Below are 14250 nucleotides of genomic sequence, written 5' to 3' on the forward strand. Positions count from 1 at the left end.
TGTGGTGGGGGAGACATGATGATGGGGAAGGGATGTGGTGGGGGAGACAGGACGATGGGGAAGGGATGTGGTGGAGGGAGACAAGGTGATGGGGAAGGGATGTGGTAGAGGAAGACATGGTGACGGGGAAGGGATGTGGTGGAGGGTGGGGGTGGCATGATGGGGAAGGGATATGATAGGGGGAGACGTGGTAACGGGGAAGGGATGTGGTGGAGGGTGGGGGGAGACATGCTGGAGAAGGGAAGTGAAAAGATGGTTGAGCCAACAGGTTCAAGGTTTTGGGAGGCCTGAAGATGATGAAACTTGGGGCAGTGGGTCAGCTGGAAAGAGAAGCAGTGGTAATGAAGGAGTGGGAGCCTTAACATGAAAACCCAGCTGGGAGAAGTTGGTTACAGGGGATGCCATGGGGGGAGTCATGTGGGGAACAAGGACAAGATCACTAGAGAAGAGCAGGACAAAAAACAGACAGAAGGAGCATGCGTGTGGACATTGCTCATTCACGCAGCAAATGCTTTTTGCACATTTACTACACATCAGGCATGTGAGAGCTAACAGTGCATGTTGCAATTCCCAAGAATTACAAGAGTAACTGAGGAAAGAGTGACAATGAGCCAGGTGCTATCCGCCTGTTCTCCTCCTCTTGAGGAGGCCAGAGAGGGCAGTGACTTCTCCAAGGGCACACAGGGAGCTAATGACAGAGTTAGAACTAAAACAAAGGTCTTCTTCCTCCCATAGCAGAGCCTTCCATGGACAAAATCTGAGCCCTTGGCACATAACAGCCCTAAGAGGATCATGAGATCCTTTGTGTTCAATTAATATAGGAACAAACAGCAGGAGCCTCAGCAAAGATGACCAGGAAAAGGACAGATAAGGTCTCCTGGGAGCTGCAAAAAGACAGGGCAGTGCCCAAGGTCCTGGAGAGATGTAGAAGTCTGTAAAGTAAAATAGTATTTCAGGACAGTCAGTCTCCAGAAAGCACTGTGGTTCTCTTGCCTCTGGACCTTTGCACATGCTGTTCCCTTTGTCTGGAACACTGTTCCCAACTCTTCACCTGGATAATTCCTATTCATACCATAGGATTAGGCTTTCCGTTACTTCCTCCAGGAAGTCTTCCTTGACCTCTACTACTCTAAGCCTCAACGAGGGGACTCATCTGTACTTCCACAGCCCCCTGTCCCTCCCAACTGTCACACTTTGTTTACACTGGGTTGCAATAATCTGTTGTGATAATCTGTTGGCTTTTCCCCACCACTAGAATATAGGTTTCCTGAGAGCAGAGAACACATCAGACTTGTTCTTTTATGAATCTCCAGTGCTAAACCCAGGACCCAGTAGATGTCTGTTACAACAATGAGGAAATATTAAATAGGAGTGATAAGACCTTCTGTATTGGATGCTGCTAGTACCCCAAACCCGGATCCCCTTAGCAGGCAGAGAACCTATCCCCAGAGTCTGGAAGTACCAGCTGTCAGTGGCTCACAGATGCCCCCTCTGAAGAAGCACCCTGGACTGAACTGGATCACTGGCTCCCCCTGCCCCACCCCATTCCAGGATTAGCCCGCAGTTCCTGCAGTTCATTAATGACGGACAGACTGGGGATCAGCCCACAGTTAATGACTGACAGACAAGGATTATAAAAGGCCAGTCCCCTATGCCTTAAGCTGGAGCCAACTCTGTGGGGCAGGTCATGCCCCAGCGCTCTCCCTGGGGTCAGTCCACAGCCTTGCTTGGTTCCTTCCCCTGCCCTGACCCTCTGTCCTTCTTCTCAGAGCCCTCCTCCAATAAGTCACTTTCCCAAAAATCTATGTCTCAGGGTCTGCTTCTGGGGAACCTGATATCCACCTTGGCTGCCTCACTGATGGATAGACAAGTAGACAGACAGACAGACATATAGATGGGTGGATGGACACCAACAAATTGCTTTCATCTATTCCAATTCTCCCATGGGAAAGATGAGGAAACTGGTGCCCAAGGAGGCTTTGTCTAGAACCTAGGCCTCCAGGGCTTTCCCTGCCTCCCCTCCACCCACCAGCACCTGAGGATGCTCTGGGGCCCCCAGCTCCCTCCCCACCGCCCCCTGCTGGAATCCCCTGGTACCTGGCAGGCATGCTATCCTGGAGCGGAAAACCCTGACACCTAGAGCCCCAATCCTGGGCTCAGGCTCTGGGGGCTCCTCCTCCAGGGTGGGGCCATCTTCTGGGGAGCCTGCAGAAGCTTCTAGGAAGGTAGCCTTGTCCTCAGTCAGTGGGCTGGAGGCAGTGGCTGGGCCAGATGTTTTGGTCTGAGTTGTTCCAGCTGGGAAAAGCAACAACAAAGAAAAGGATGTTAAGCAGAAGATGCGCTTTCTAAGGGGAGAACGCTTCCGCTTTCTCCTTCTGACTAATAATAGCTTACAACTATTGATCTCTCCCATGTGCCAGGCATTGCACTAAGCCCCTTACTTCTAGTGTTACCCCTCCCGACACCTCACTTTTTTTTCTTTAGAGACAGAGTCTCACTGTTGCCCAGGCTGGAATGCAGTGGCATGAACATAGCTCACTGCAGCTTTGAACTCCTGGGCTTGAAAGATCCTCTTACCTCAGCCTCCCGAGTAGCTGAGACTATAGGCACGTACCACCATGCCCAGCTTTTTTTTTTTTTTTTTCCCTTCCCTCCCTCCCTCCCTCCTACCCTTCCTTCCTTCCTTTCTTTTTTCCTTCTTTTCTTTCTTGTAAATTCCTGGCCTCAAGCCACCCAAATTCTCCTGCCTCAGCCACCCAAAGCACTGGGATTACGGGATAAGCCACCACACCTGGCTTCTCGTGTCCCTTTGAGCCCTTAAAATAACACTGTAAAATAGGTGACATTCCCATTGCACTGACAGGGAGACCCGGACTGGACTCAGAGAAACTCAGTACTTGGCCAACATCACACATCTAGTGTGTGGCAAAGGTGGGGTGTGAACTCAGGCAGCTGTAACACAGTCACAGTGCCTTGCTCAATTCCAGACATACGAGACTTCAAGCCCCTTAACATGCCACACTGCATACTAAATCCCTGAAGCTGAGCCAGCCCAGGTGGTCTCTGTCGCTTACAACCAAAACCACCTGAAATGTGATCTCAACCAGACAATAACCTCCCTGTACAGCTGAGCATGTGGGCATCTTACCTTTCCCCAAAGATTTGGCTCGGTTGGGTTTAGGAGAGTAGAGGGAACACAGGACTTTCCAGGGCCCATCGTGCTGGAGTGAGGCTTTCTCCGGAGTCACAGAGGGTTGCCTCTGCCCTTTCAAGAATGAGAACTTGACCCCAGGAGTGGGGGACTCAGGGGAGGAGGTGTTTCTGCTAGGGCAGGGCATGGGCTTGGGAAGTCTCCCATTTCTCTGTTTGGTCTTCACCTCCATCTTTATTTCAGAGGCTGGAGCTGCAGGAGAAGCTGGGGACAGGCAGGGAGAGGAAGCTTGTCTTGGTCCAGGCCTGAGCTGCACCATATTCTCTGGGTTTCCTAGAGGTCCCTGCACCTTGGAGGCAGCTGGCTCTTGTGAAACACCTGCCCTGAGGCCAGAGGCACAGTCCAGTGGGTCCTCAGGGACATTCATGTAGGAGCATTGGGGTGGCCTTTCTGAGTCGTGGGTGGGTTCTTTATGATTGACCTTTCTTCTCAAGCCCAAATTGCAGGGCTCCTCCTCAGAGCTTTCTGGCTTTGTGCAAGCCCGATTTCCCAAGGAAGGTCCTTCGTTGGCCTCTGAGAGAGGCAGTATCTTTTGAGATAAGGGAGTTTCCTTCGTTCCAGATATCTCCTCTAGTGCCCCAGAAGTACACCCACTGGGTGTGCCCACCTCTCTACTGGGAGACTCTCCTCTGCTCTCTTGGGAAAAGCCTAGGAGAGCCACATAGTCTCCCTCAAAGTCCTGGCTGACCACCTCACCCATCCTCAAGGCCATCTCCCCATGCCGGGCTTGCTCCACCTTGATAAGTCCTGGATACTTGCTCCCATATGTCCTGCCCTTACCCTTGGCCAAACTCTGGGCGAAAAGCACCCGGTTATCTGGAGAGCTGGCCTGGTGCAACTCTTGAGGGCTGCTCAAATCCAGTGCCTCTAATGGAAGGGGCCCCCAGGCTGGGCAGAGGGCATTCACTACTTGGGGTTGGTCATCCACAAACTCTGGGCTGGTTATCTTGGTCCAAGGCACAGAGGCAATTCCATTTTCTGATGCTACCAAGCAGTTGTGTAGGGGACTTCCCTCAAAGTCGCTGTTGATGGACTCCAGCCATTCTTGGGTGAAAAGTATAGGATAGGCTGGCTCAGGAACAGGCTTCTTCTCCACTGTGCAGAGGTCCAGGGAGAGGCATTTGATCATAATGCAGACAGACTGCTCCTCCTGGGGCTCCACTTGGAGGTAGAAGTCACCCTGGCGCAATAAGAGAGGGTTGAGGGGAGCCAAGTGGACCACAACTTCATCCCTCAGACAGAGTGGCCAGCCCTCATGTAGGAAGAGGCAGTGGGAGTAGGGAGCCTGTGGAGAGAAGGGGATGGCGTCAGAGAACCTGGCCCTGAAAGGCTCCACCCTTGGATCTGCTCCATTCCCTCTCCCACGTGGAATCTGGAACAGGTCAGGGACTAGGATGAGGCAGCATTTAGGAGGCACTCACTGTCAAGGTTGTGCAAAAGTTGCCTCTTCTGCCCTACGCTCGTCCTGGCCCTGACCTTGGAAATTCTTGCTAGCCTACTGACCTAAGAGAGAAAGCTCAGAGCACCATGCACTAGTTAGCAATCGGCTTTCCCAAGTGGTCCCCTTGCTTGGCTCATGCTCCCTTTCTCTCCCCATCTATTCAGAACATCTCCCAACCCAGCTCAAGCCTTAGCCCTCCATGTGAAAGCCAGGGAGACATGGTTTAGACAAAGGTCTATGTCACTAATTTGTGTAAATTGCTTAACTTCTTTGAGCCCCAATTTCCCTATCTGCAAATAGGATAATAATACATGTCAGTATTACTGGGTTGGTATGAGGATTAAGTGAGATTATACAGATATGCCTCGATTTATGGTGGGGTTACATCCTGGTAAATCCATCATAAATTGAAAATATCGTAAGTCAAAAATGCATTTAATGTACCTAATCTACAGAACATCATAGCTTATTTAGACTAGCCTATCTTAAATGTGCACAGAGCGCTTACATCAGCCTATAGTTGGCCAAAATCATCTAGCACAATGCCTATTTTATAATAAAGTATTGAACATCTTATTGAATTTGGATAGTGTACTGAGGGTGAAGTAGAAACAGTATTGAATGAAAAGTCAGGAAATCTGACCCTGCCACTAACTTACTAGATGACTGTCCAGTTTTTCCTGACTCAAAAGTTATTCTGGGCCAGAATATTTATTATTTATTTGTTTATTTATTTCTCATTAATGGCTAACAACATGAAGGTTTGTTTATTGTTTATTTATTTCCCATTAATGGATTACAACATGAAAGTGAAGCAAAACTGAAAAAAAAATTTTTTTTTAACAGGAGTTGCCAGCAATTCCCTGTATAGGTGGGCATAGCGGGTCATTCTGGAACAGGCTGTGACCCAAGTGATCCTTCTCAGTTGAGCCTCTCCACTGGGCTGTGCGGGACCAGTGTTCAACAGTGACACCATGTGGCAACAACGGAAACAACAGCTCCACTGGGCTGACAACAGGTCTTTAACCAGCTTTTGGAAAAAGAGTCTGAGTTCTTTGGATTGAGTAAGTCCCAGACAATCTTATATAATTTGGATGTTTGTGTGGGAGATGTACAGAGAGTGAGACTGAATTTCCTGCTAATGAAGCAGGTATTTCCTGGAATTATTGATTGGGGAAGTAGTGAGATCTGACCATAGTTATACCTTACGTTGATAAACCCATTTATATCAGTTATATTGTAGATTGGGCTGCCTCAGAGAAGCTTAATATCCATTCTCGACCCTTTTAACTTAGCCCTCTTGGATTTGCAACATGCTTTCTCTCTCACCTTCTCATTGAATGAAAAAAAACATCCCAACCATTTTTTTGCAAACAGCAAAGCACCATAGTGATGATGGCTTTGATCATCTCACTTGACTTTCACAGTAACTCAGTTTGGTGTAGGCAGTTCAGGCATTATTATTCTCATTTTACAGATGATGCAACTGAGGCTCAGTGTGGTAAAACATTTGGCTCATAGCCACACAGTGGATAAGCATCATGGACTTGGACCTATGCCTTCACATTTGAAGTCAGCTGTATCTGTCTCCAAGCCCCACCAGACTTTACGTGAAGGTGGTTGCCTCTGGGTGATGGTGGCTGGAGAGGCAGACTTTGAGGCTGCCATGCTCTTATTTCAGATGGAGAAACAAGGAAGTGGGATAGTGATAGCCAATAGCTACTGGGCACTTGCTGCATGTCAGAGTCTGCCCTAAGCCATGTGTGTCATCTCCATGTGTTAGGTGCTGTGTTATTAACGTTTCTGCTTGACACATAAGGAAACTGAAACTCAGAGAGGTGACATGGATCTCCCAAGTTCACAGTGATGAGTTTGGATTTGAACCTGGGGCATCTGACCCCAGAAGCCATCCCGTTAATCCCACATGACTTCCCACTGCTCTGAGGTTGACAGATATTTGCCTATTGTTACAATTAGATTAAACTCACCTACAAGGAAAAATAAAGACTTGGAAAGGTTACCTTGAGGAAGGGGCCAGTGCAAATGAAGTTTAAATGGCCAAATAAGGGAAGTGGGCAATTGTGTAGCTTGTCAGGGAGAAGAAATAAAGATAGGAGTGCATCTGCATGAAATAGTGTCATGTGAAAGTGGCTGCAAATGTTTCCATGAGAAGCTCCCTTCTTCTCCAATACCAGTTCCCATGTATTGAGCTATTTCTATGAACCAGGCTCTGTGCTAAGCAAGTAAAATAGATTATCTCATTTTTCTTCTGGTTCCTAACCCTGGACTTTTAGCTGCCACATTCAATTTACTTGTACCACTGAAATGATGCACACAGTCCCCACCCTTCCTTGTTGCTTCTGATGAGCTGTGTCCCTGACAGGCAGTGAGCAACTCAGGACAGACTGATAGGACCTTAGAACCTTGTTGTGATTCTTGAGGCTGGGGTAGCAGGAGGGTGAGCATTAATAACAATAGGGCAGGGAACAGTCGGGAAACCCATGAAGGGAATGGCAAGTTCCTGCGGTGCACATTTGAGGGCTTGGTCTCCTCAGGCTTCTCTCATCCTTTCCTTTTCTTTCTTTTTTTTTTTTTTTGAGATGGAGTCTCGCTCTGCCACCCAGGCTGGAGTGCAATGGCATGATCTCGGCTCACTGCAACCTCTGCCTCCCAGGTTCAAGGGATTCTCCTGCCTCAGCCTCCCGAGTAGCTGGGACTACAGGTGTGTGCCACCACACCCAGCTACTTTTTGTATATTTAGTAGAGATGGGATTTCAGCATCTTAGCCAGGCTGGTCTCGAACCCCTGACTTCTTGATCTGCCTGCCTTGGCCTCCCAAAGTGCTGGGATTAGAGGCATGAGCCACCACTGCCAGCCTTCTCATCCTTTTCTTAAAACAGCTCCACCCTCTGACCACAGAGGTAGACACATGACTCAAGCTTTGTCAATCCTGGTTCCCCACTCCTCTGGCCACAGTGATTGGTCCAGGAATGAGCATATGACCCAAGCCTGGCCAGTCAGGATCCTTCCTTGAGATTTTTCTATGTGCAGTGGATGGGAAAGAGTTTATTTTCCTCTCTAGGGTAGAAGAAAAATCCTTGAGCTTCCCTGGGTTCCAGCCTCGTGGGAACACTTAGCCTGGAAGAATAATGCCAATAAGCAGCACGAAGGATAGACTAGGGACAGAAAGGGTCTTCAAGGGGTTTGATCAGTGGGTCAACTTGGGCCTGAGGCCTGATCCACCCTTCCCTGGTCTGAGTGAGGATTCTGTCATTTGCAGCCAATGAGTCTGGCTAAAACAGTTTTCTCTCCACTTTGCCTTGGCAGAGGCCTCCCTGAGATCTGAGTTTGAAGAGGTCACGGGAGGAAAGCAAGAGTCCTGATGCCTCAGGGGCTCGAGGGAAGCTCTAGGACCTTCTCTGCTATTTCCACTGAAGCTGCCCCACTTCACCCAAGGCACTTGGCAATGCCCACAATGTCAGGTGCAGGGCAGGCTCCCCAGGACCAGGGAGCCCCCAAGGATGCCTTTATTCAGGCCTTCTTCTCTGCTGGTGACAGTACAATGTAATGAACTCATAGATGTCACAAGGTAAAGCCCCCTCGATCTGGGGGGCTGAAATCCCCCCTTGGGCAAGCAATGATACTTGGAAAGTCCCCACACACTCAGTTCCCCGTGAAACAAGACACATGCCAGCCCACCTCCTTCTCTGCCCGCCTCTAGCCCCAAGACTTTCTGGGATAGCTTTTCCCCGGCCCTGTTTCCCTCTCGACTTACGCAGGCTGCTTCTCGCACTTGCTCACACAGGCGCTTGGCAGGGATCAGGAAATCCAGAAGGAAGCTCAGTCCATCCCCCTGGAAGTCAGAGTCCAGGAGACGGAACACCTGACCCAGGACGGTGGGCGCTGTGGCCTCGAAAGGAGGATAGAGGCCCGCCAGGGCATGCTGGACAGCTGTGTCGAGGGGTGGAGGGTCCTGTGGGGGACAGGAGGAAGGGGTGATAATAGCAATGATAATAAGGACAGAGGCCACTTCCCGTGACCTTCCAGGCCCCATATACCTAAGGCCCCTGCTAACTCTCTGACCTCCTCTCCTACCCCACCCCCCTCACTCACCACTGCCAGCCACACTGGCCTTCTTTCCTGTTCCTCAAACACACTAGGCACAATCTCACCTCAGGGCCTTTGCACTGGCTGTTCCCTCTGCCTAGAATGTGCTTCCTCAAGACAGCCTCATTCCCACACCTCTTGCAGGTCTTTGCTCAGATGTCATCTGCTGATCCAAGGAGACGTGTAGCAATAGGGGTCAGGGGTGGGCATTCAGGTCAGGGTCAAAGAGAAAAGATTCTGGCATTGCCCCAGTCTGACCGCCTGGCTGGCCTGCAGGCCTGTAGCCTGAAGCTGAGCCACAAGGGAAGCCCAGCCCAGATCAGACAGCCCCAGTCCACATGCAGACGGGAGAGTGAGAACAAGTGATTGCTGTTTTGCCACTGCGCTTTGGGGTCATTTGTCACTCGGCAATAACTGCCTCCCATGGACCTCCTAGATGCCTCTCTGCCACCAACCGCCAACACATCAGACCCAACCTGGCAACTTCCCAAACCTGCTCCTCCCCCAGTCCTACCTCAGTGATGACCCCACCACCCAGTCAGGCTCCTAGGCCAGAAATCTGCTTACAACACTGCTTCTCCTCCTGCCTCCCGACCCACAAACAGCCCTCAGTGTGTCCCACACCACTTCCCCTCCAACAACAGCTCTCCAGCCAGGTACTCTGCTCTGTCCCCTGCTCCCTGCCCTGATCCAGGCTTCACTGCCTCTTCCAGGAAGGGATCCAGAAGGCAGTCAGCCCGTTCCCCTGGCAGTCAGAGTCCAGGAGAAGGAACATCAGGCCCAGGACCCAGGATCACCTGACTCCTCTCCTTGGCTGCCAAATTCTCGTCTTCTTCACCCCAGCCAGTTTCCACCAGGACCCCAGAGTGACCTTTCTCAAACACAAACCTGACCTCATCAGTCTCTGCTCCAAACCCCTCAAAGGTTCCCACTGTCTTCAGGAAGCATTAGCCTCCAGTCATCCAGCTCCCCCAAGATCTGGCAGCTGCCCTCCACCCGCCTCCCCTCCAGCCTTGCCACCCCTCTCCATGCTTCGGCCACAGTGGCACATGCCTTCCCTTTTTCACCTCCAGGCCTCCGCACATGCAGTGTCTTCCTGCTAGAACGCGCTTCACTTCCACCCCTCCTCACCTGGCCAGCTCCTCATTCAAGACTCAGGTTCAGCCGTCACCTTCTCCAGGTGATTTTCTTGGGTGCCTCCCACTACCCAGTGAGATCAGGTGTCCCCTTTTCTGGGCTCCTATAGTGCCCCTATTACAGCAGTTCCCATCTAAAGGCAGGTGTAATGGGTAGAATGACCTCCAATGATGCCCACATCCTAATCTCTGGAACCTGTGAATGTGCTACCTTACAAGACAAAGGTGAGTTAAGGCTACTGATGGAATTAAGTTTGCTAATCAGCTGACTTTAAAACAAGGAGACCATCCTGGATTAGACAAATGGGCCCAGTGTAATCGCCAGGTGGAAGAGGATGCAGAAGAGGGAAGGGTAAGAGGAAATGTGACTCTGGGCCAGGGGCGGTGGCTCACACCTGTAATCCCAGCACTTTGGGAAGCTGAGGTGGGAGGATCGCCTGAGGCTAGGAATTTGAGACCAGCCTGGGCAACTTAATGAGATCCCATCTCTTATTACATTAAAAATAATAAATAGGCTGGGTGTGGTGGCTCATGCCTGTATCCCAGCACTTAGGGAGGCCGAGGCAGGCAGATCCCTGAGGTCAGGAGTTCAAGGCCAGCCTGGCCAACATAGCAAAATCCCATCTTTACTAAAAATACAAAAAGTAGCCAGGTGTGGTGATGCGTGCCTGTAATCCTAGCTACTTGGGAGGCCAAGGCATGAGAATTGCTTGAACCTGAGAGACTGAGGTTTCAGTGAGCCGAGATGGCACCACTGCACTCCAGCCTAGGCAACAGAGCAATAATAAATAAAATAAAATAATAAATAAATAGCGGAAATATGACAACAGAAGCAGGATCAGAGAGATGTTATGTTGCTGGCTTGGAACACAGAGCAGGAGCCAAGGAATGTGGGTGTCTCCTAGAAGCTGGAGAAGGCAAGCAAATGGATTCTCCCCTAGAGCCTCCAGAAGAGAAACAGCCGTGCAAGACTTTGTTTTTGGCCTAATGAGATGCATGTCAGGCCTCTGATCTTTTATTACCTGCAAGATACTACACTTGTGTAGCTTGAAACTAAAGTGCATGATCATTTGCTACACTGGCAACAGGAGGCAGGTACAGCAAGCACTGGCTTCTTTTCCTCTCTCCGGCCTCAGTGTCGCTCAGGACCCAGCACAAACAGGTGCTTCATAAATTTTATGGCAGAGGGAAAAAAATGTCCCTCTCTGAACCACAATTTTTCTTTTCTTTTCTTTTTCTTTCTTTTTTTTTTTTTTTTTTATTGAGAAGGAGTCTTGCTCTGTTGCCCAAGCTGGAGTGTAGTGGTCCCATCTCTGCTCACTGCAACCTCTGCCTCCCTGGTTCAAGCGATTCTCCTGCCTCAGCCTGAATAGCTGGAATTACAGGCATGAGCCACCATGCTCAGCCTTTTTTTTTTTTTTTTTTTTCAAAGACAGGGTCTTGCTCTGTCACCCAGGCTGCAGTGCAGTGGTGCTATCTCGGCTCACTGCAGCCTTGACTTCCTAGGCTCCAGCAATCCTTCCACCTCAACCTCCCGAGTAGCTGTGGACCACAGGTACCCACCACCACACCTGGCTAATTTTCATATTTTTGGTAGAGATGGGGTTTCACTATGTTGCCCAAGCTGGTCTGGAACTCCTGAGCTCAAGCTATCCACCCACTTTGCCTTTCCAAAGTGCTGAGATTACAGGCATGAGCCACTGCGCCTGGTCGGAACTACCATTTTTCTGTCAAATAGACAAGCTGGACTAGGCCAGAGGTTTCCACCCAGGTATGGTCTTAGGACCCATGGGTCATGAACCTCATGGGGGCCCTTCTAGTTGCCCCAGCCTGGTTGCAAGCTCCAGGTCCACCTGCTGCCCAGGGGCGCAAAGGGAGATGAGAATAAATAAGGACCCCACTCAAAGGGAGCTTACTTAGGAAGGAAAAATCATTTTAGTAAATGAGGCCCCTGAAGAAAGAGAAATACAGTAGGAACTCTGAGGAGGAGGAGGGTGGCATTTCTCAATGCCAGCAAGATTCCAATGCCAGGAGGCTTTTACGGAGGACCGAGGCTCCCTCCCACCTGTAGCCCACACAGTGCTGGGCGCAGGGAGCCGCCATCACTATTTGTAGAATGAATGAGTGAATGAATGACTGTCCATAGCCCGTTGTGACGGAAATAGGGTGCAGGCATTGCCACGGCCGTGAGCTCAGACAGGATGATGGATCGACAGGCATCTGGTACTGAAATCACACGTACCCAGGAGGTTTTACACTGAGGTGGGGGGAGGGACCTTCAACTTGGCAGAACAGGGGAAATCTCCTCTGGCCTGGTATACTCTTCTAATCCCCCCCAACCCCCACCAATCATGGTCAAACCCTGACATTTCCCACCCCATGCAATCCTGGGAGCAGTTCCTTCCCCTGCCGTGTGCCCTCCCCACTCCCTCTCTCCTCTCTCCTGAGACGTGGACTCTCCTGAGATGTGGACTTTCTGTTGAGACGTCAGCTCCGGCCTCTCTGTGCAGCCTTGAGTAGGTCCTTTCCCTCTCCGGGCCTCTTTCCTTGTGTAAAGAAAGCATACTGAGCTGGGCTAAGCTTGTTTTGTTTTGGTTGTACAAATTTAATCATTCATGATGACTTTTATGATTTTTAGCATCTCATATCATGTATACTATTAGCACTTACTCTTTTTCTTCAAATCCACACACTTTTTCAAAACGTACATAATTGTGTTTTTCAATGAGACTCTATATCATACAGCAGTTATGCGAGTGCAGCCAGACTGCCTGGGTTCAAACTCTGGTTCTGTCACCTACTGGTTGTGTGTACCTGGCAAGTCAGATTTAACTCGTTGTGCCTCAGTTTCCTCATCTATAAAACGGAGACTGTAATTACACCCACCTTAAAGAGCTGATCAAGATTGGGTGAGGTAATACATGCTAATTCTCTGCACAGGACTAGCATTTAGTAGGTGCTCATTAAGTAAGAGCCATCACTACAATTTCTGTGGTCATATTATTATTGTTAATATTATTTTGTGGTCTTAAGAAGCAGAGAGCTTAATAAGCAAGAAAGAAAGAAGGAAGAAGAAAACAGCTCCCCCGTATGGAGACAGGAAGGGGAGATTCTAACAAAGAGAAAATCCCGTGTGCTGCGGGAAAAGTGGCTGCTTATATAAGGAGGCTGGAGGAGGTGGTGTCTGATTTGCACAGGGCTCAGGGAATTGGTTTGACCAGGCATGTCACTCATGTAGCCCATGAAAAAACTGGCCTTCCTACCCTAGCCTTTTAATATGCAAATGCAGGGTGCCATGATGTTCTATACACGTGGGGATATGTGGGGGCGGCTCTGTTACCAGGCACATGTCAGGGCAAGGACAAAAAGAAGGTAGGAATCACCATGTTTGGGTGGATCTGTGGCAATATTATAATTGTTGTTACATCATCACTGTAAATGGAAAAATAACTGTAAACTGGCATAAACAGAATGTAACTCCAAAAATAAACTGATGATGCATTGGATGGTTTTTATATTATTTCATTTATAAAAATATATTTAAATATATTACTCATTATATAAGGTTTTTTGTTTACTGTTTGTATTTCTATGAAAATAAACTACTTTAAAAAAATAAAAGTAAACAATGTAAATGAACAGTGCCATTAAATTCTAGGGACATCTGGTCACCTCTTGGAGCCTAAGGGTGTCTTCTCCCTCGCTTTCTCCCAAATGCATCAGGGAGATGTTAAAGACATCTTATCACCAGAGGAAGGCTTTCTCCTTAGGACTGGAGAAGCTCAGAGAATTTGAAAGGAACTGACTGTCTCATCACTGATTCCATGTCATTTAGTTCCAGTCTGTGACGTACCTTGTGTCTAACCAGGCCCGCATTCCTGGCCCCTATACTACGCTCATGACCTTCTGGACTGACCCAGGGAATCTTGCAGGTGCCGAGGGACATAGAAAACTACTTGCTCAGAGTGGTTATATCTGGGCAGTGGAGTGGGAGTGTGTGTGTGTATACTTCTATTTCAATGTCTTTGCAATGAGCCACTGCTATTATAATCTTTTTTTTTTTTTTTTTTTTTTGAGACAGAGTCTCACTTTGTTGCCCAGGCTGAAGTATAGTGGTGCAATCCTGGCTCACTGCAACCTCGCCTCCCGGGCTCAAGCGATTCTCCTGCCTCAGCCTCCCGTGTAGCTGGGATTACAGGCACCCACCACCATGCCCGGCTAATTTTTGTAGTTTTAGTAGAGATGGGGTTTCACCATGTTGGCCAAGCTGGTCTTGAACTCCTGACCTCAGGTGATCTGCCAGCCTCGGCCTCCCAAAGTGCTGGGATTACAGGCATGAGACACCGTGCCTGACC

The 14250-nt window shown here is 49.3% G+C and overlaps 1 protein-coding gene across 2 annotated transcripts in view; it reads right to left on the minus strand.

The window, feature by feature from the left end:
- The window catches only part of KIAA1755 (KIAA1755 ortholog), a 46757-nt gene that overhangs the window by 24413 nt on the left and 8094 nt on the right, over window positions 1-14250 (minus strand). Inside the window, exons 2-4 of one of the 2 annotated variants that reach the window (XM_030915552.1) lie at window positions 8428-8625; window positions 3992-4496; window positions 2098-2295 (exon numbers count right to left, since the gene is read on the minus strand). In XM_030915552.1, coding sequence (XP_030771412.1) covers window positions 2098-2295; window positions 3992-4496; window positions 8428-8625 — 901 coding nt within the window. Of the gene's footprint in view, window positions 1-2097; window positions 2296-3148; window positions 4497-8427; window positions 8626-14250 lie in introns of both variants that reach the window. The other variant, XM_010355339.2, reaches the window with a different exon arrangement.

The sequence above is a fragment of the Rhinopithecus roxellana genome, chromosome 13, assembly GCF_007565055.1.
Source record: "Rhinopithecus roxellana isolate Shanxi Qingling chromosome 13, ASM756505v1, whole genome shotgun sequence".
Classification (NCBI taxonomy): Eukaryota; Metazoa; Chordata; class Mammalia; order Primates; family Cercopithecidae; genus Rhinopithecus; species Rhinopithecus roxellana.